The sequence below is a fragment of the Chlorocebus sabaeus genome, chromosome 10 (assembly GCF_047675955.1).
Source record: "Chlorocebus sabaeus isolate Y175 chromosome 10, mChlSab1.0.hap1, whole genome shotgun sequence".
In the NCBI taxonomy this organism is placed as follows: Eukaryota; Metazoa; Chordata; class Mammalia; order Primates; family Cercopithecidae; genus Chlorocebus; species Chlorocebus sabaeus.
In genome coordinates, this window is record NC_132913.1 from 20,705,596 (window position 1) to 20,727,590 (window position 21,995).

General features: G+C 36.2%; 1 protein-coding gene across 2 annotated transcripts in view; it reads left to right on the plus strand.

Moving 5' to 3' along the window:
• RAB3GAP1 (RAB3 GTPase activating protein catalytic subunit 1) overlaps positions 1–21,995 on the plus strand; it is a 107,114-nt gene that overhangs the window by 49,518 nt on the left and 35,601 nt on the right. For both annotated transcript variants that reach the window (XM_007964817.3, XM_073019642.1), the window contains 6 exons: positions 6,440–6,559; positions 8,525–8,690; positions 14,186–14,285; positions 17,580–17,661; positions 19,616–19,684; positions 20,018–20,091. In XM_007964817.3, the coding sequence (XP_007963008.1) occupies positions 6,440–6,559; positions 8,525–8,690; positions 14,186–14,285; positions 17,580–17,661; positions 19,616–19,684; positions 20,018–20,091 (611 nt within the window). The remainder of the gene's footprint in view (positions 1–6,439; positions 6,560–8,524; positions 8,691–14,185; positions 14,286–17,579; positions 17,662–19,615; positions 19,685–20,017; positions 20,092–21,995) is intronic.

The window sequence follows — 21,995 nt, forward strand, 5'->3', positions numbered from 1 at the left end:
TGTGACATTTTAATTTGTGTTGATACATTTAATCTAATAAATTTAAGTTACTGGGCTAGAAATTGTAGGAACTATAAAGATTTATTAATGAAACTCACCCTAGTAGGTATGTAGTGGTCTCTGACTGTTGTTTTAATTTCACTTCCCTGATTACATGTGATATGGAACATCTTTTCATATGGTTGTTTGCTATCTTTATATCTTCTTGGTTGAGGTGTCTGGTTGAAGCCTTTGGGCTTTTTTTTTTTTTTTTTTTTTTTAACTCGAATTATGTTCTTATTTTTGAGTTTTAAGAGTTCTCTGTAGATTCCAGGTAACAGTCCTCTATCTGAAATCTTTTGCAGATATTTTCTCCCAGACTATGGTTGTCTCTTTCATTCTCTTGACAGTGTCTTTTGCAGAGCAGAAATTTTTAATTTTAATGAAGTCTTGCGTATCAGGTTGTTCTTTCCTGGATTGTGCCTTTGGTGTTGCATCTGAAAGGTCATCAACAAACCCAAAGTTATCTAGATTTTATTCTGTGTTCTAGGAGTTTTATAACTTTTCGTTATATTCAGATCTGTAATCCATTTTAAGTTAGTTTTTGTGGAGAATGTAAAGCCCGTCTAGATTAATTTTTTTGCATGTGGATGCCCAGTTGTTCTAGCACCATTTGTTGAAAAGACTATCTCCACTGTATTGCCTCTGTTCCTTTTCAGAGATTAGTTGACTATATTTATGTGGGTCTATTTCTAGCCTCTCTATTCTGTTCCATTGATCTCCATTTGTCTGTTCTTTTGCCGTTACCACACTGTATTGATTTCTACAGCTTTATAGTATTGCTTGAAGTTTGATAGTGTTAGTTCTCCAACTTTCTTCTTCAATATTTTATTGGCTACTTTGAGTCTTTTTTTGCTTCTGCTTATAAACTTTAGAATCAGTTTGTGGATATCCTCATGACAACTTGCTGAGATTTTGATTGAGATTGCATTAAATCTGTAGATGAACTTGGAAAGAACTGATATCTTGATAATATTATCTTCCTATCGTGAATATAGAATATCTTTTTATTATGTGTGTGTGTGGTGGTATTGGTGGTGGTAAGCGTAATTATTTTGCCATTCCTCTATTTAGGTTGTTTCTAGATTTTTACAATTGAATTAAAATATTATAGTGAATATCACTGTATGTACACCTTTTTGCATTTGTATGAATGGTTTTGTAGCATAGATATAAAGATATGTGTACTTCGTTTGAGTTTTGTCCATTTTAAATATTGATATATTCTGCCCTTTTGCTCTCCAAAAATGTTTTTTTTTTGAATTTTTTATTAAGAGACAGGGCCTTGCTCTGTCACCAGGCTGGAGTGCAGTGGTGTGATCATGACTCCCTGCAGTGTCGACTTCCTGGGCTCAAGTGATCCTCCTGTCTCAGCCACCTGAGTAGCTAGGAGTACAGGTGCACACCACTATGCAAAGCTAATTTTTAAATTTTTTGTAGAGATGGGGTCTCACTATGTTTCCCAGGCTGGTCTTGAACTTCTGACCTCAAGCGATCTTCCCATCTCAGCCTAAAAATGCTTTTAAAGTTTATATCACCACCTGTGGCATATCCCAGCACTCTTGCCAACACTGGAGTCTATCAGTATTTTATATTTTTTGCCACAGTGATATCTTCTTTAATTTTTATTTTTTAATCGTGAGATTGAACATCTCTTAATAGACTTATTAACTATTTATATTTCTTATTCTATAAAATGTATTAGTTTTTTCTCATTCTTTTATATTTAACTTTTTTATTGTGGTGAAACATCCATAACAAAATTTGCCATTTTAACCATTTCTAACTGTACAGTTCAGTGGTATTGAGTACATTCACATTTTTGTGCAACCACTATCCTCCAGAACTTTATCATCCCATACTGAAACTCTGTAACCATTAAACAGTGACTTCTCTCCTCTCCCTCTTAGCCACTGGAACCAGCATTCTACTTTCTCTCTATGACTTTGATTCTTTTAGTACCTCATGTAAGTGGAATCATGTAACATTTGCCCTTTTTTCACTGGCTTTTATTTCACCTAGCATAATGTCTTCTAAGTTCAGCTGTGTTGCAATACGTATCAGATTTTATTCTTTTTTTCTTTTCTTTTTTTTTTTTTTGAGACGGAGTCTCTCTCTGTCGCCCAGGCTGGAGTGCAGTGGCGCGATCTGGGCTCACTGCAAGCTCCGCCTCCCGGGTTCATGCCATTCTCCTGCCTCAGCCTCCCGAGTAGCTGGGACTACAGGCGCCCGCCACCGCGCCCGGCTAATTTTTTGTATTTTTTAGTATAGACGGGGTTTCACCGTGTTAGCCAGGATGGTCTTGATCTCCTGACCTCGTGATCCGCCCACCTCGGCCTCCCAAAGTGCTGGGATTACAGCTGTGAGCCACCACGCCCGGCCAGATTTTATTCTTTTTAAGGCTAAATAATATTCCATTGTATGTATGTACCACATCGATCCATTCATCTGTTGATGGACATTTAGATTGTTTCTCCCTTTTGGCTACTGTGAATAACTCTGCTATGGACATGGGTGCACAAATATCTATTTCAATCTCTGTTTTCATTTCTCTGGATCAAATGGCTAGTGTTCATTTTAAAAAATAATCTATACTGCTTAGCTGTTTTATATTTCTACCAGCAATGCCCAAGGATTTTAATTTCTCTGCATCCTTGCTAACACTTATTGTTGGTTTCTTTGGTAATAGCAATCCTAATGGTTATGAGGTGGTATGTCATAATAGATCTGATTTGTGTTCCTCTAAGTTTAGTGATATTGAGGATTTTTTCATGTGCTTATTTGCCATTTTCATGTTTTCTTTTCTTTTTCTTTTTCTTTCTTTTTTTTTTTTTTTTGAGATGGGGTCTTGCTCTGTCGCCCAGGCTGGAGTGCAGTGGTGTGATCTCGGCTCACCGCAAGCTCTGCCTCCTGGGTTCACACCATTTTCCTGCCTCAGCCTCCCAAGTAGCTAGGACTACAGGCACCCACCACCACACCTGCCTAATTTTTTTGTATTTTTTTTAGTAGAGATGGGGTTTCACCATGTTAGCCAGGATGGTCTCGATCTCCTGACTTCATGATCCACCTGCCTCAGCCTCCCAAAGTGCTGGGATTACAGCTGTGGGCCACCACTCCCAGCCTTTGTATATTTTCTTTTGAGTGACATCCATCCAAGTCCTTTGCCCATTTTAAAATCGGGTTGGTTGTTTTTTTTGTTGTTGTTGATTTTTGCTTTTTTTTTTCTTTTTAAACCTCCCACTTAATGTTTGTTTACTTTCGATGAAGACATAGTCTCAGGATTCAAGTAGACCTGTTGGGGAAAAAGTAATGCCTTATATTGACATTTTGAAGATCATAAAGAAGAGAGTACATTTATCAAGAGTGATGGAGTGATATTTGAGGTAAATCTTTTTTTTTTTTTTTTTTTTGAGATGAGATCTCACTCTGCTTCCCACACTGGAGTGCAGTGGTGTCATTATGGCTCACTACAGCCTTGACCTTCTCGCCTCAATCTGTTATCCCACATCAGCCTCCCAAGCTGCTGGGACTACAGGTGCTCTCCACCATGCCCAACTAATTTTTACAATTTTTTATAGAGAGTGGGTCTTGCTATGTTGCCTAGGCTGGTCTTGAACTCCTAAGCTCAAGTGATCCTCCTGCCTTGGCCTGCCAAGATACTGGCATTACAGGTGTGAGCCACCACACCTGGTAAGGTAAATCTTTAAATAACTTGTCAGGATTTGGGTATTTACTAATGGTAGTAGAGTAGATGAGAGGGAGATATTTTATCAATAGAAAGAGGAAAGAAAGGCTTAGGGGATAGAAGGTAGATTGCAGATAAATTGCAATTCAGTTTGGCTTGTTGTTCATGGCTTGTATACAGTGGCATTGTGTGTGTTTATAGTAAGAAGGTTGGAACAGCTATCAGTGTAAAAATGCAAATGTTATTTTATCCAGCAACCACTAGAAATTTGTTATAGAGATATACATGTAGAAAGACAGTTGCAGTATTGTTGCAGCAGCATAAAACTGGAAATAAAGTCCTGATCAGTAGGGTACTGTCCTTTGAAAAGAAGCTTTACAAAGTGTATACAAATAGTATAATCATCTTTGAGGGTAGGGTGGTTATGTGGTGAATGGAACATTTGTGGAAGAATAACCAAGAGACTGTTGACAGGGATTTTATACAAGTACAGAAGATGGAACAAGGGGATGTTCGCTTGTTTTGTTTTGTTTTCTTTCTTCCAGGGAGATTTGAAAAAAAGAAAACTATTTTTCAAAGATCTTTAGAGCTTAAAATTTAAAGCTCTAGATTATTTTCATTATTTTATGCTGTCTCTACATAACTAATTTTGATTTCAGGGCTAGGAGGGTGGAGGTAGGGTGAGGAAATGAAGTAAGTTTTTGTCATGTAAATAATAAACATTATGAATTAGACTTAATTTTTTAAATCATTACTCCTGTTTGGGGGATTTCTTGAGTAGGATGTTTATAAAAATAAGCATTAATAACTCTTTATATACCAGAGGTAATAAATTAGGCAAATGAGTAATATCTCTCATAAGTTATTTTCTTGATTCAAAAAATATTAAATATAAATACATTAAAGAGTGAATAAGAGGGATTTTCAGTAGACAAGATAATCAATTTGGCTGTATATTTTCATAAAAGTTTGGCAGCAAATTTGTGACTTTAAAGGATATGGCAACTGAATGAGAAGTTTTAATTAATGTAGATGTCATAGCAAGATTAAGCTGTTTTATGATAATTTTTTACCCCTTTTTAATGTGTTATTGAGTAAAAGAACACAAGAATTCCTTAATTAGGATACTTAGTAAACTGTGTTCTCACATTTAGAAAGGACATATATATACATCATTGCTGATAATTTTCCTGCAGTTTAGGGAATCTGTCAGACCTTCATTTGCAGACGTAGTGGTATCAGTTCATTAAAGCAAAGTTTCAATACTTGCTTTCTTCTTTTATCTCGTAAACTTAACTTTGAAGGCAAAACTGTTGTTTAATGGTCCTTGTGATTTCAGCAAATTGTTTCTTTTTTTTCCTTTCAAATATCAGATTTCTTTATTCTTAAAATGTGCTCATTATAGTTTACTTAAATACAAAATATTCACTTTCTTTGCAGGTAAGAAATTTCACTGACATTTCCATGTCAATTAGCTTCTTTTTAATAAAAATGCTTTCATTAAAAATAAACATTTAAATTACTGAACTATTATATTCATTAGTCTCAATACCTCTTAAAATACTTAAAACTTTAGAAAATAGACTGTAAACCTTGCCCAAAGGTGGCATCCAACTCTGAGCAGGCCACACGGAGTATGTTAGAGCATGGCCATGCGCATGGCCATACGACCCCTGGGGCCACCTCCACAATGGCTCAGCGCCACCACTGACCCTCTGCTGAAAACCCTGCCCCTCAGCAGGACGCAAGCTTGTCCCCCAAATAGTGGTGACCTCAAACTGCAATATGATGATAAAACCTGCAGCCGACACTGCCCTCCACAAGGGTTTCTGGAAAGGCCAAAGCTGGAGACGGTAAACCGCAGCACCGTCCCAGGTCACCCCAGCTAAAGGTATTCAACACCAGCCAAAAGGCTAAAGTTTAGTTAAGGGTTCAAAGGCAAATACACTGAAACCCATATGTAAACCTGCCTGGTTTTCAAGCTGAAAGAGAAACACTTTGGTGTCTTCAATAACTCAGATCTGCACTGGATGAAGCAATGAAGGCAAGGTCACGGCTGCTGAAGCACAGAGGGGTTAAACAGTATGAAACCAGAAGAAACTCTCGAGTGAGAGATGTGAAGCAGCAGACCGAGGCATCAGACACCTCTCCCACCCACACCTCTCCCACCAGACACCTCTCCCAGCAGCTGCAGGGCTCTGGGCAGCGTTCTCGGCCCAGCCATTCTGTGACAGTTGTTTAAGGAATCAGCTGTTGACCTTTTTTCTCAAGCAGCAACAGTGACATCAATATTACAGTGGTCTTATGAATACACCCGTGTGATCAGCTTGTTAGTAAACACATGAGTATACAACATAAAGTAGGCAAAGCGGAAAAAGTCTCTCTTTCACTCACACACACACACACACACACACACACACACAGATGGGCATGCAAATATATCTGAGCCTATTTTAGTCGAATCAAATTTAGATTTCAGCAGATTGTTTCTAATTGTTTCTAATTTGTAAAGAATAGAGGGGAACTAGTAGGTGGATGATAGAAGTGCTTCTTAAAATTGAGTTCTTGTAGGTTCGGTTGCCATTAAAAGAAACACCTGTAGTTTGAACCTGACCTGTTAAATTTTCTGTAGGGAAATTTTTTTGTGTTTTTCAAGTAATGGATTTTTGTTCTGAGGTTTCCCCTGTTTAATGCAGTTAATTCTTTTTTTTTAAGGTATGGGCTGCGTGAGTTTGTGGTGATTGCTCCTGCTGCACACAGTGATGCTGTTCTCAGCGAATCTAAGTGCAACCTTCTTCTGAGTTCTGTTTCTATTGCCTTGGGAAACACTGGCTGGTGAGTGGACATTTTTTAAAACCTAGACAAAAAAACTGTTTTTAACAGTAATTTATGAAGGCAAACAGTTATTAAATGTTAGCTTTTTTGTTGTAATTAGGAACTTAGTGCATATATATTGTTAAACTAAATTTGTCTTGAGGTTACCTCTGTACCTGCTCCCTGTATAAAGAACTGCTACCTAACTTATTTCATGTACAAACTGAAAGCTTAGTTTGGGAGTATACTTTTGGAACAATTCACTGAGTCCCAGCCAATCACAGCAGCTTAGGTTCAGTCAATCACAGGCCAGCTGATCAGAGCATGCACAAATAAAGCAAACTTGGAACTGTAACCAATCAAGCTGTTTCTGTACCTTACTTCCATTTTCTGTCTATAAATGCTGCCTGCCCACCTTACAGAGCTGATCTGTCTGAACCTCCACTGGTTCTGAAGACTGTGTGATTCTCAACTCATTCTTTGCTCAAATAAATGTTTTATTTATTTATTTATTTATTTTGAGACACAGTCTTGCTCTGTCGCCCAGGCTGGAGTGCAGTGGCAGAGTCTGGGCTCACTGCAGCCTCCACATCTTGAGTTCAAGTGACTCTTCTGCCTCAGCCTCCTGAGTATCTGGAAGTACAGGTGTGCACCACCCTTGGCTGATTTTATTTTTATTTTTTAAATTTTCAGTAGAGATGAGGTTTCTCTGTGTTGACCAGGCTGGTCTCAAACTCCTGACCTCAGATGATCCGCCCACCTCAGCCTTCCAGAGTGCTAGGATTTTAGGCATAAGCTACTGTGCCCAGCCTTAAATAAACTCCATTAAGTTTAATTAGTTGAAAATTTTTCTTTTAACAATATACCTGCATATTTTTATACTGGAATTTGGCATATAAGGACAAAACTAGTAAAACCTAAATGGAGGCCATTTCTAAAGGTAATCTTCCTGAAATAGTTCAGTGTGTATTTGGAATAACTATTTTAAAAGTTAATTTTCAGTACCTTTAGACCCTATTCTTAAATGGAAGTATTGAAGAAGATGAAATTTGTTTAATCGCTATTCTGCTGTTTTGAATTGTATTTCATTTGCATATTGAATAGACTATGATACTCTAAATCTACTGGGGAATAATTAATTTATTTTAGTGGATGTACTCCGTGGTGTATCCTAAGTGAATAATTTTGCTAGAATAGTTACTACTGTAGGATTATTAACTTGGGGATGTATCTGTGCAGTCCTTTCTTGTTATTTAAGGTAGTTGTGTGTTTTAAAGTTGCCACCAACACTAAGTTATCAATTCCTCACCTATTTCTCCAAGGAGAAATACGGTTCCTTTGAGCCTCTGGCCACATTTTTTGTCAACCAGTTAATACATAACCTTCTCTTATGTGTGTTTCTGTTTAAAGATAGCTTATTTAATATACAATGTTGAGTCATTAACATTGAACTTGTAGCCAAAAGCAATGTAACTTGTGCATGAACGACGCTTCTGGGAAAATGCGTGTATTAACATGTATTTTCTCTGTAAGGCACATCACAACCTTCTTGTGCTTAGGAGCCCTACTTTGTCTTTAAATGATGTGAAAAATATTTCACCACAATATTGGCTTAATTTATATTGTTTAGGTTTTATTATTAATTTGGAAATAATTAGGTTTTATTATTAATTTGGAAAGACTAATATGAAATAATCACTTTTATGCAAGACAGTTTTCATTCTGATGTTTTCTTTAGTTGGCTGTTCTAAAACAATTTTTCAGACTAATCAGAGTACTTCTAGATGATAGTTTCTGTAGTTTAGTAGTATAGGGAGAAGAAGGAACTCAGAATGTCTTTGTTATAAACACAAACCTGTGTTTTTGTTGTGTTTCCAGTTTAGTGCTTTTAAATTCTTCAGATTAAAATAATTTGGAAAAAATTTGAGGTTCAGGTTTAATGTTTAATGAGCTTGTATTCTATTCCTATTTAATCATGTCCTGCAGTCAGGTGCCACTCTTCGTGCAAATTCACCACAAATGGCGAAGAATGTATGTAGGAGAATGTCAAGGTCCTGGTGTACGAACTGACTTCGAAATGGTTCATCTTAGAAAAGTGCCAAATCAGTACACTCACTTATCAGGTCTGCTGGATATCTTCAAATCAAAGATCGTGAGTTGGGATTGATATTATCAGTCTTATCCGAGATCCAGATAAAAGTAGAGATTTGATCATTTTTTTCAGCATATAGAAACATTTCTCTATAACATTGATAATGTAATTGCTTGGAAGAAAGCTTTAAGTGACTACATAAATTACTTTGTAATTTCAAATAAACAAAATATCTAGTTATATTTTTAGTGTACTAATGCTAAAGCAACAACTGACTTGTTTGTTTGTTCGGTCTGTTAGCATTTATTGACCGTGTATCTTTTACTCCTTGTCCTCTGTTGGCAATATTGCCAGTCTCCCAAGCTTCATGGGGCTCAGGTAGCTGCTTGTTTGAGCATTTGAAGCATTTGACTATGAACTCCTTAAGGTCTAAACCCTTCGGGTTCTGAATTGCATTTTTTCCCCCAAATCTTTCTTTGATTTAATTTTCATGGTTAATGTGGCTTATATCCTAGGCCTGAGAGAAGCAGGGCTAAATGGGACATGCTAAATATATTCTTATATTCTATAACAACACTGTCTATAGCTATGGAGGACTTGCCTGTGCTGCTCTAGGGGGCTTGGGGGAATGGGGCTGATTAGGGCTTAAGTTGAGGAGCTGTTTGTGAATACCTCTAGAAAATAGAGAAAGCTAGATAACCAAGTAGTGGAGGGGATCCTCTACTTAGAGAAATATTACTCTTAGGTTATTAGGATGCTGATTTAAATTTGGAGTATGTTAAGTGCTAAACATGACACTATCTCACAGTTGATTAATAAACTGATATCATGTGTCGTGTGATGGCTATTAATCACATTTGGCCACTTATGTGAGATAGTGGCAGCTTTAGCACTTAAATATATAAGTATATTGATTAGGATATTGATTATATGTATATTATAATGAAGTATATGGATTATAAGTAAATATATTAATTATGATATATAATTACATATGTGGCATTCCTGCCAAAATGTTTAACATACTATAAATCAAACCATGAGGAAGCAATCACATATTTCCAAAGTGAGCCCTGTTTTGCAGCAGTAACTGGTCAGTATGATGATAGGCAAAATAAAGGCTGGAAGCAATTTAGATTTAAGGAGATAATGGGACCTGACAGCTAAATGCAACGCATGATTCTTGATTGGGTCCTTTATCAAAACAAAATAGTCAGTAAGGACATTATTGGGACAATTGGGATGATTTTAATATGGACTGTATATTGAAAATAATATCAACGTTAAATTTATTGAGTGTGATAATTGTATTATAGTTGTATAGAATAATGTCCTTGTTCTTAGGAATTACATGCTAACGTATTTAAGGGTGAATTGTTATGATGCCTACCTTTTTCAGAAGGTTCAGCCAAAAAAATGTCAAATGCTTAATATATATATGTGTATGTGTGGCAAAGTGTTAATGATTATGAACTCTGTGAAAGTCACATGGGTGTTCATTGTACTAGTTTTCCAACCTTTCTGAAGGTTTGAGAATTTTCAAAAGAAAAAGAATTATAAGAAAAAATTGCTGAAATTTCTTTTTAAATAGGTAACATTTGTTAGAAAGATATTTAGGATTAGAATTTAATCATAAAAATATGTTTTTAGTGTTGAGGACCTAAATAGTGTGCTGGTAGGATTATTACCAACTACATAAATCCCTTTGATGTTAAAAAAAAAAAAAGTAATGCATTTACCAGGTTAGGAAATTAAAGTAAAAGCTTCTTTTACCTCTCCACCTGTCTCCTCAAAGTGACAACTGTTAGCAGTGGCTTGTGATTATCTCCATTAGAAAAATTACAGATGCTTCGATTTTAGAGAATTCCATGTATATATGTAATATTCTTTTCAAAAACCTTCTGGGCTCTGAAGTGCTGTGGGTACTGTTTAATTCTACATATAGTTTGGGAAATTTTTGTAAAAGGCAAGTATGTATTAGTATCTTCTCCATTATTTTTCCTTTGCTCTTACTATAAGTCTTCAATTATATTTAAAATTTTTAGATCAAATTTCTGGTCACATGGAAATATCAATGCCTCATTTCTTCTTCTTCTTCTTCCTCCTCCTCTTCCTCCTCCTCTTCCTCTTCTTTCTCTTCCTCTTTTCTTTTTTTTTGAGACAGGGTCTCACTCTATCACCCAGGCTGCAGTGTAGGGCATGATTACGGCTCACTGTAGCCTCAACCTCCTGGGGTCACTGAATCTTCACACCTCCGCCTCCTGAGTAGTTGGGACTGTAGGTGTGCATCACCACACACAGCTAATCTTTATATTTTTTGTAGAGACAGGGTTTCACCATGTTGCTCTGGCTGGTCTTAAACTCCTAGGCTCAAGCAGTCCGCCTGCTCAGCCTCCCAAAGTACCAAGATAACAGGCGTGAGCCACCGCGCTGGGCCTTAGTCCTTCTTCTTCAGAAATCATTAATGAATATTATGTTCAGATCTTTTATGTCACATCTCTTTTTTGAAGGTAGGGAATACTTTGATCTCTGGAACCCAACTTAGATCTTGGCTATTTATTAGCAGTACTTTAAAAAAAGTTTTTAATCAGTTTATCTCATCATCTGACAAACCTAAAACTTATTTTTTTGATAAGAAACATCTCTCAAAATTGATTTGAGAAAATTGAACTTAAGAGCTGGTTTGGGTGCTTAAGTTTAATCCTGTAAATATTTGAAAACTCTCATAACTTCATCATCTTTTCAGTTTAGACATTCTTAGTTCTTGAGATGTTCTTTACATTTTATGGTATTATATTATGACTGTTGATTTGGATGTTTGTCTCTTTTAGAACTACTTTTTTATGTTTTGAGAAGTTTAGTTTGTAGGCTCATTTTGAATGAGTTTCTTTTTTTTTTTTTTTTTTTTTTTTTTTTGAGGCGGAGTCTTGCTTTGTCGCCCAGGCTGGAGTGCAGTGGCACTATCTCGGCTCACTGCAAGCTCCGCCTCCTGGGTTCACGCCATTCTCCTGCCTCAGCCTCCCAAGTAGCTGGGACTACAGGCGACCGCCACCTCGCCCGGCTAGTTTTTTGTATTTTTTAGTAGAGACGGGGTTTCACCGTGTTAGCCAGGATGGTCTCGATCTCCTGACCTCGTGATCCGCCCGTCTCGGCCTCCCAAAGTGCTGGGATTACAGGCTTGAGCCACCACGCCCGGCCCTTGAATGAGTTTCATTTTAAATTTTTAATGTTCACTCCCATCCATCCTCTCTAGTGATTTTGTAGTTTTATGATTACTCCCTACCTGCAGAATATTTCAGAACTAGGTCTTAAAATAGTGTTTGGAGTCTCTTGCTCTGTAGTAATGTTGGGGTTTGGATAACTGGTCTTAGAATCTTGGGTTGCTTGCTCACCACATGCAGGTGAGGGTTTTTACCCTTCACACAATAGCCCCCAGTCCCATACCTTCCAATAAAGCCGTTGTGCCAAGCAGGAGTGACCTGTCCCAATGTCTGGCTTAAGCAGAGAGTCTTGCAATGCCCTCATTGTGGACTGAGCCCTTTTGGTTTCATCCTAGATTGTCAGTGCCGCCTTCCATACCTTAAGGCATGTGCCTTGAACCCCAATTATCCTCCAGGGTTCACAAAGATATTTCCATCATTTTTCATCCCAATTCTTTCTTTCTTTCTTTCTTTTCTTTCTTTTCTTTCTTTCTTTCTTTCTTTCTTTCTTTCTTTCTTTCTTTCTTTCTTTCTTTCTTTCTTTCTTTCTTTTTCTTTCTTTCTTTTTCTTTCTTTTCTTTCTTTCTTTTCCTCTCTTTTCCTTTCCTCTCCTCTCCTCTCCCCTCCCCTCCCCTCCCCTCCCCTCCCCTCTCCTTTCCTTTCCTTTCCTGATGGGGTCTCACTCTATCATCCAGGCTGGACTGCAGTGGTGAGGCACTGCAACCTCTGCTTCCCGGGATCAAGCGATTCTCCTGCCTCAGCCTCCCAGATAGCTGGGATTACAGGCACACGTCACTACTGCCCGGCTAGTTTTTGTATTTTTAGTAGAGATGGGATTTCACCATGTTGGCCAGGCTGGTCTTGAACTCCTGACTTCAAATGATCCACCCACCTTGGCCTCCCAAAGTGCTGGGATTACAGGCATGAGCCACCGTGCCTGGCCCTAATTCTTTCTTTCGGGTAATCTGTTTTTGTATTTATCTGTGTGACTGGATCAGAGGTTATGTGTCAAAGTGGCCTTGTTATGGCTTCTAGAACATTTGCTCCTTATTATAGGTGAATGCTCATTTGATATCTGGACATGACTAAAAAGTTGATACACTGACCAGCCAAAATCTCACCTTGCTGTTGGGCACAGGAGCCCAAAACTGAATTCAGTTTTTTTGGGAGCAGCTATCTACTCTTGTGACTTCAGACTGAGTTTGTGTTCTTAAAGCTACTAGTGACATTTATAGATGCTGCTGCTGAGCTAAATGTAAATGTCATGTATTCCTTTGCTACTCAAAGTGTAGTCTCCTGAACGGCAGCATCTGGAAACTGGTTAGATATGCAGAAGAGTATTGAATCTGCATTTCGCAAATTCCCTAGGTGATTCCTATGCATATTTAAGTCCTATTTTATATTAGTTCAGATTAAGCATTATGAAGGAAAGCTGAGGTCATAGGATGTTTAAATGACAATATTAGGTTTTGTGATTTTTCGTGAATTGACAGATAAATCTAAGTTTTCTTTTGTTAACTGATTCGTTAATCTATTTTGTGTGAGTGAGCATTCATTTCTCTTAGTCTGAAATTTTGGTTAAATATTCAAGGCTGGCTTTCATTTGAGTTTATTTTCATTTAAAAGAAAGAAGAGACATCCTCTCCCCAAACCAAGTCTTATACTTTTCTAATACTTTTACTTATTTGAAAAATGAATCACCTTTTTTTCACATTTAATATGTCTGAAGTGAATAGTAAGAAATGATGTTTTATGATTAAAACAGTAAAAGATACTTTAAAGAACGTTTTGCTTAATAGAATGCAATATCTCTTTTTCTAATAACAGTTTAAACAGCTTTATTTTAAAGCTATGGCATTGTTTTGGAAAGTTTTTTTAGCTACATCAAATGAAAACATTTGTGGAAGCAGTATGCAGAAATTATGGAAATCCTTCTGTACACACAAATATGTGGACAAAAATACAGTGATTCTTTGGAAAGTTTACTTTTCCATTTTTTAAAACCCAATCTCACAATTGCCAGTACTGTTGCTTAGTATAGGATCTTTCCTCTTGTTCATCCCTGATCCACTTCTTGAGCTTTTGGACTGTGAAAATTTCTTCTGTGAAAAGGATTTCCTAAATTTTGCATCTGTGGCTCTAATGACTTCGGTGACTTATTTTTCCTTTCAAATGGCCAGAATATCATGTTTTTAATAACTAGAATATGCACCCTGTCGTTTAACACTAGAATCTGAAAATCCAGGTTTCATAAAGGTAGTATTAATCCGTTCCATAAGTTTGAAATTTTGATGTTGAATTAATACGAAAGGGTAACAGCATTTACATGATATTGTCTTTGCATGTATTTCCTAGGGATGTCCTTTAACTCCATTGCCTCCAGTTAGTATTGCTATTCGATTTACCTATGTACTTCAAGATTGGCAACAGTATTTTTGGCCTCAGCAACCTCCAGGTGAGAGCATTTAGAACTATATTTAACTTATTGAATATAAATGGAAAAGAAGATACATTCAGAAATTACAGTTACTTAACAAGAGTTTCAAGTGTTTTACATTAGAAATATTTGTGATTCATTTTAAATGTAATATTGTTGCTTTCATTGCCCTTATCATTTTTTTTCTCTTAAAGAAAAACTGGGTTTTCTAGAGATAGTAATACTCTATGTTTGACAATCTGTCTTTAAAAGCCTTATATGAGGCACCCCTTGCTGTGGCACATCATATGCCATAAATGTAGCAAACGATTAACATGTCTGATTTTAGACTATTATAAGAGCAGAGCTGTTCTCAGCTCACCCTCATAAAATGAGAACAGACATGCAAAAAACTTTAAAGAGAGTATTGTTTCAAGAAAGGGGGCTAAACAAGGAAAGCAGAGAAGAAAAATATATGTAGGGGAAAATAATAATTAACTTGTATGTTATAGAAATATAATCAAAATCAATTTGCCTGCTTACCCTTGATAAACAGATTCATTCAACAATTATTAATTATTAACCTGTAATAGACTAGGCAGTGCTAAGGACAGCAATATGAACAACACATTACCTAAGTTCTAGAAAAGCTCAGTTTCATGGACATATGTCCTAATTAACATTATGTCCTAATTAACATATGTTAATTATATGTCCATAATTAACATATGTCCTAATTTTGATTCATGGGTGTTTCTTTCATATGTTTGATTATATTGAAGCCCATCTAATAAGGAATATAATACAAACTTATAAAATACAAGAATTTCACTAGCTTGAAAACATTTTTTAATCTACCTCCCCTAAAGAGAAATAAAATAAACTAATATTCTTTACTGTTTATTTTTGTTCTAAGTAGTTGGCTATTTATAGGACTGAAAATAATTGGTAGGCATGAGATGATATAAAAATTAATATAATACAGGCCAGGCATGGTGACTCACACCTGTAATCCCAGCACTTTGGGAAGCCAAGGCAGGCAGATCACCTGAGGTCAGGAGTTCAAGACCAGCCTGGCCAACATGGTGAAACCTTGTCTCTACTAAAAATACAAAAATTAGCCAGGTGCAGTGGCAGGAGCCTGTAATCCCAGCTACTCGGGAGGCTGAGGCAGAAGAATCCCTTGAACCTGGGAGGTGGAGGTTGCAGTGAGCCGACATTGCACCACTGTACTCCAGCCTAGGTGACAGAGTAAGACTCTGTCTCAAAAAAAAATTTTTTTTAAATGTAATATATCCTTAGCTTTTGGCAGTTATATGTACTACTACTATTTTATTTTATATATCACAACATAATTTGCAACTCTAATGTACACTATGAAAGGACCGTATCTAAACTACAACAGAGAAATAAAAGCTAAGCTTTAGATTTATATCAGAAGAAACACACAAATGTTTGTGTTAGTGATTTTAGTTCCCAGATAACAGTACCCACTGGACAAGTTGTAGTCTACGTCTAGTTAGAAGTTTCCATTCTTATCTTACTTTTTTTCCCCCCAAGGCTACTCTCTTACAAAGCAGTTTTAAAGCTTTCTTAAGGTAGTGTGGTCTGCTCATGATCTGTGAAGAAGCCCAAGAGTTAGAACCTTAGCATTATAAGATTGCCAATAAGGTCTTTGTTAATCTTCTATTGTCAAGTTTTTAAAATGGGGATTAAAAATATTAACCTTCTCCCTCAGTAGGTTGAAAGTCATATAAATTCTTAACATTTTCCTTTATAAGAGGAAAGGGACTGAACATGTAATATAATATGGACAAGACACTGTGCTTTTCATATTTTATATCCTATTTTGTATAATTTTCACTTACCTATGAGACAATTATTATCTTTTGTTTTTTGAGAGAGTCTTGCTCTGTCACCCAGGCTGGAGTGCAGTGGCATGATCTCGGCTCACTGCAACCTCTGCCTCCTGGGTTCAAGCGATTCTCCTGCCTCAGCCTCAGCCTCCTGAGTACAGGTATGCGCCACCATGCCTGGATAATTTTTGTATTTTTTAGTAGATATGGGGTTTCACCATGTTGGCCAGGCTGGTCTCGAACTCCTGACCTCAGGTGATCCACCCTCCCCAGCTTCCCAAAGTGCTGGAATTAGAGGTTTGAGCTATTGTGCCCGGCCCAAGACATGTATTATTATCTTTCTTAGAGATGTAAGTTTCTTAGATTGTAAGTTTTTTAAAGAACTCACGTAAGTGGCTTAAAGTCACATGGTCACCATGTGATAAAGTTTGCGTACAAACACTAGTCAAACTCCAAGCCCAATACGCTTTTCATTCCACGAGTTGCTTCTCCCTTTTTAATCCAGCTAAAACAGTTATATTTTAGTAATAATTTTTAATTTACTAATTTAAAAAAATGTGCTCGTAATTTTGAACTTTTACAAACTCCCTTGTAACAATGCTAGTCATTGTGATCTTTCTTATTATAAGCATTCTTTATTTGGAAAAATGGAATTGACTTGAGAAAATTTACTGAATCAAGTAATTGATTCATATTTGATGACTAATTTTAAATCATTTGCTTAGGATGTAGATAAATATCAGATGTGATTTTAGCAAATATGGGAAGTTTTCTTAACTCAGTAGGCTTTAATTTTAGGAAATCCTAGTGTAATGTGAATAATTAAACATCACAATTTGTATTATTTCAAAGAGAAAAAAAATTCTTTTGATGACTTTTAGAAATGCTTATTACTTCCTCAAGAGAGACAGAACTAAGAGGAATGATTTACCTTCTAAGTTCTCTTCTAGTCTAGTGTGCCATTCATAAAGGAAAGGAGGTTCTTTTCTGATCTTTATATATTTCCATTTACTATCAACCAAAATATGTTATTAATGATGACAAATGTACTAATTTCCTATTCAGAAATTACTGACAGCAAAACTGATTAATGTAGTTGGTGAATAGATTTTTAAATACTTGGATACTCTTTTTGGATTATATTAATTACATTCTTTTAAAATGCAAAAAAATTACAGAAGTAGTATTCTCTTGAGTAATATTTAAGGAATATTTGAGAAGGGCAAAATTTAAAATACATGGCCTGAATGAAATATTGGATAAATAGGAAATAAGTGTGCCCTTTTACTGTAACGTCCTCGGGGGAAGTCAAATATTTGTTAGACTACGTATGCTGTAACTTGCTCTAACTTGCTAACTTGCTATATATGTTCTCTTGTAGACACTTTTAAAGCTATAATATTCCAAAGGGCTTAACTAGAATAGACTCTTCTATATTTTTTCCCAAATGATGGAAAAATATTTCTTTTGTTTATAGACATAGATGCCCTTGTAGGAGGAGAAGTTGGAGGTTTGGAGTTTGGCAAGTTACCATTTGGTGCCTGCGAAGATCCTATTAGGTGAGAATTTCAACCTGTCATTTGAATTGTGGGAATATTTTACTTCAAATTTATATTGATATTGATTTTACTGTGCTTTATGATGCTCTAGCCTGCTGGAATGAATGTAGTACTGGAAATAAAGAAAGATGTACACCTGGGCCAGGCACAGGCTCATGCCTGTAATCCTAGCACTTTGGGAGGCTGCAGTGGGCGACTCCTGAGGTCAGGTATTAAAGACCAGCCTGACCAACGTGGCGAAACCCCGTCTCTATGAAAGAATATAAAAATTAAATGGATGTGGTTGCGCACACCTGTAATCCCAGCTACTCAAGAGGTTGAGGCACAAGAATCACTTGAACCTGGCAGGCAGAGGTTGCAATGAGCTAAGATCACACCACTGCACTCCAACCTGGGCAACAGAGCAAGACTCCATCTCAAAAAAAGAAAGACCTACATTTGCTTTCTTTATTTTATAATTTTACATGAAAACTTTCTGAGATTTAATATTCATCTATAATTCAGCAAACTGTGGCCTTTGGGCCAGATCTGGCCATTAGCCTGTTTTTGTATGGTCAGTGAAGTCAGGATAGTGTTTACATTTTTAAAGGTTATAAAAGAAAAAAAATAAAACAGAGACTGTACATGGTTCACAAAGCCTAAGATATTTACTCTCTGGCTCTTTATAGAAAATGTTTGCCAACTCCTGATCTATAACATTTTTGAAACTTGAGATATAATTTACCTGCCATAAAATTCGCTATTTAAAAGTGTACAATTCAATGGTTTTTAATATTTACAGAGCTGTGCAACCATCATAATCATCTAATTCCAGAACATTTTCATAACCTTAAAAAGAAATTCTTCACCTCTTAGCCATCATTTCCCCCTAGTCTTCTCAGCCCTCTGACTCTAGGCAAAAACACTGATATATTTTCTGTCTCTTTGAATTTACCTATTCTGGACATTTCGTATACATGGAATCATACGACATGTGGCTTTCTTTGTGTCTTACTTCTTTTAATTAGCATGTTTTCAAGGTTTGTCCATCTTGTAGCATGAATCAGTACAGTAGTCACCCCTTATCCACAGCTGGTATGTTGCAAGATCCCCGGTGGATGACTGAAACCATGGACAGTACCACACACTAAATACACTGTTTTTTCCTATGCATACATATAAGTAGTAAAATTTAATTTATAAATTTGGCACAGTAAGATTTCCAGGTGATGTAGTAATACAAAATAAATAAATACATAAAATAAATATAAATTAGGCACAGTAAGAGATTGACAATAATAACTAATAATAACATAGAACAGCTATAACAATATACCTTAATAAAAGTTATGTGAATGTGATCTATCTCTCTCAGTATATCTCATTGTACCATGCACATTGTTCTTGTGATCTCTCTGATCACCAAGACAGTTAGTAAGTGAATAACAGGGCAGATAGCATAGACAGTGTAGATACACTGGACAAAGGGATGATTCACCTACTGCGGTGGGATGGCACAAGATTCCACCATGCTACTCAGAACAACATGCAATTTTAAATTTATGGATTTTTTTTTTTGAATTTTTCACTTAATATTTTGAGACTGCAGTTGATTTAGGGTAACTAAAACTGCAGAAAGTGAGGCTGTGGATAAGGGGGAATTAAGGTACTTCTGTGCTTCTTATGACTGTAAATATACCATTGTATGGATATACCACATTTTGTTTATCCATTCATTAGTTGGTGGGTTATTTATACTTTTTGACTATTATGTATAATGAGATTAATGTTTGCAAAACATTAACTTCGTAAGGATGTGCTACCATTTGCTAAATAAGTTGTTTCCAGTTTGTTGTATTATAAATAATGCCACTGTAACATACCTTTGTTTCCTTGGAATAGTTTTCTAGAAGTATTAAATATAATTGCTGAGTCAGTATTAAAGCTTTTGGTTGTATTTTATGTTTTACTTTAGTGAACTCCATTTAGCTACTACATGGCCTCATCTGACTGAAGGGATCATTGTGGATAATGATGTTTATTCGTAAGTATGTTAAGAGTAGTAACATAATGAGATTAAAAAACTTCAGTAGAATAACTCTCAAATTGCTAGTAATTTTTATGTGCATTTTTTATTGTTTTCTTTTTATTTTAGTGTTCCCTTTTGTGTTTTATTGTCTAAGGACTTTGATTTCTTATGATGTTATTTTTTAAAAACTTATCCAAATGGCTCTATGTATCTGGATAAGAGTAAGTTTAAGGGAGGCTAAATGGATTGCTTGTCCTTCTATGTTTTCATTAGACTGCATTTTAATAAGTTCATGAATCTTGCAGATTGTCATAATTAGGATCTTATGTTTATTGGTTTGTGTTTTAGTGATTTGGATCCTATTCAAGCTCCGCATTGGTCTGTTAGAGTTCGAAAAGCTGAGAATCCTCAGTGTTTGCTAGGTAAGGTATATTATGCCCCATTCCTGAAATACCACTGATCTGCTTAACTTCCAAATCAGAAACACTGCATACATTCTTTATACTTTGTCACCTCCTCAGTTAACACCATGTAGGAAAAGAATCATTGCCAGTAGCAGTGAATCCTTTTTTGAATAGTGCCAGCAAATTCTCCATTATTTTCTCATTATCTCAGCTTTATTTTTCTGACGCTCTTTTTTTTGTTTTGTTTTTGAGATGGAGTCTCACTCTGTCACTCAGGCTGGAGTGCTGTAGTGCCATCTCAGCTCACTGCAAGCTCCATGTCCCAGATTCACGCCATTCTCCTGCTCAGCCTCCCGAGTAGCTGGGATTACAGGCGCCAACCCCCACGCCCGCTAATTTTTTGTGTTTTTAGTAGAGACGGGGTTTCACCATGTTAGCCAGGATGGTTTCGATCTCCTGACCTCATGATCCACCCGCCTTGGCCTCCCAAGATGCTGGCATTACAGGAGTGAGCCACCATGCCCAGCCTGAAGAGCACTGTTTTTGATAGTGCACATTAGAGCCCTTCTGTAGAGTTATGTCACATCTGCAACCTATTTCTGATATGGGAAAAGAATGTGAATAATCTTATACACCTCACAAGGTTATTTGAGGGATCAAGTGAAATAACATAAATGGAAGTACTTTGAAAAATATTAATTGCTATTCAGATAATATTATTTTATCTTATATCTGGGATTCGTCCCCTTCTCTTTTTTTAGGTGTATCTCTTTCATGAAGTCTTTTGATCCCATCTCCTCAATGTGCCTTGTCATCTTTTTCCTCCTTATTTTTAGTACACATAATATTTTCTCCTTTTTTTAATGTTCATCTATGCTACCTTAACTCCCTATCACTTGATATATTACCATTTAACTGATGGAGTTACCAAATATTTATTATGACAGTAATGATGCATTTCTCTAAAGCATTGTTCTCTTGGGCTCTTTATCATTCATATGCTATTTGTCAAGTGCTGATTAGTAGTTGCCATTTGTGCTAACTATATAATAGCGAAAACAAAGATGTATAATGTATAAGTCCACCATTGGCGAATTTGTCTGGGGTTTTAGGGCAACAGTATAGAGTCAATGTCAAGAGTTTTACAGCTGGACAGACCTCAGTTCAAATCCTAGATTGACCACATTGGTCAAGTTTCTTAATCTTTTTAAGCCCCAGAGTCCTCATAAGTAAAATAGAGATAACATTAGTACTTACTTCATAGGGTTATTGGGAGGATCAAATGAGATTATGTACCTGTGTGTGTATATATATATCACATTTAACAGTGCCTTTGTTATAGTAAATGAACAGTAAATGCTTTCTGTTGTTTAATCATTGAATTACTACATATTATGTTTACGTACTAAGTTGCTTCTTAGTAACATTATTATTCCTCATTTTGTGACTCTGTGATATTTGCTGAGGATCTTAGAATTGAAAGTATTCTCATTTTAGTTTAATGTTCCATGATCTTACTTTACTTCTTATAATATTTTGTATGACTAGATTATAGACTTTTCCTACCTTTCTGAGGAAGCCCCCAAAAAAGTTATGGGTTAATTCAGAATTAGTTAGTGAATTATAAAATTTAGATGTACTTGATGTATCTTAGTACTGATAGTATTTGTTAAGCATTCATTTATTTGTGTAAACATTGTTGCTCTTTAGAAGATTCAAATTGCTTTACCTCTTTTTATAATAATGACAGACAGGTGGGTGCAATGGCTCATGCCTATAATCCCGGCACTTTGAGAGGCTGAGGCAGGCGGATTGCTTGAGCCCAGGAGTTTGAGTCCAGCATTGGCAACATGGCGAAACCTCATCTCTACAAAAAATACAAAAATTCGCTGGGCATGGTGATGCACACCTGCAGTCCCAGC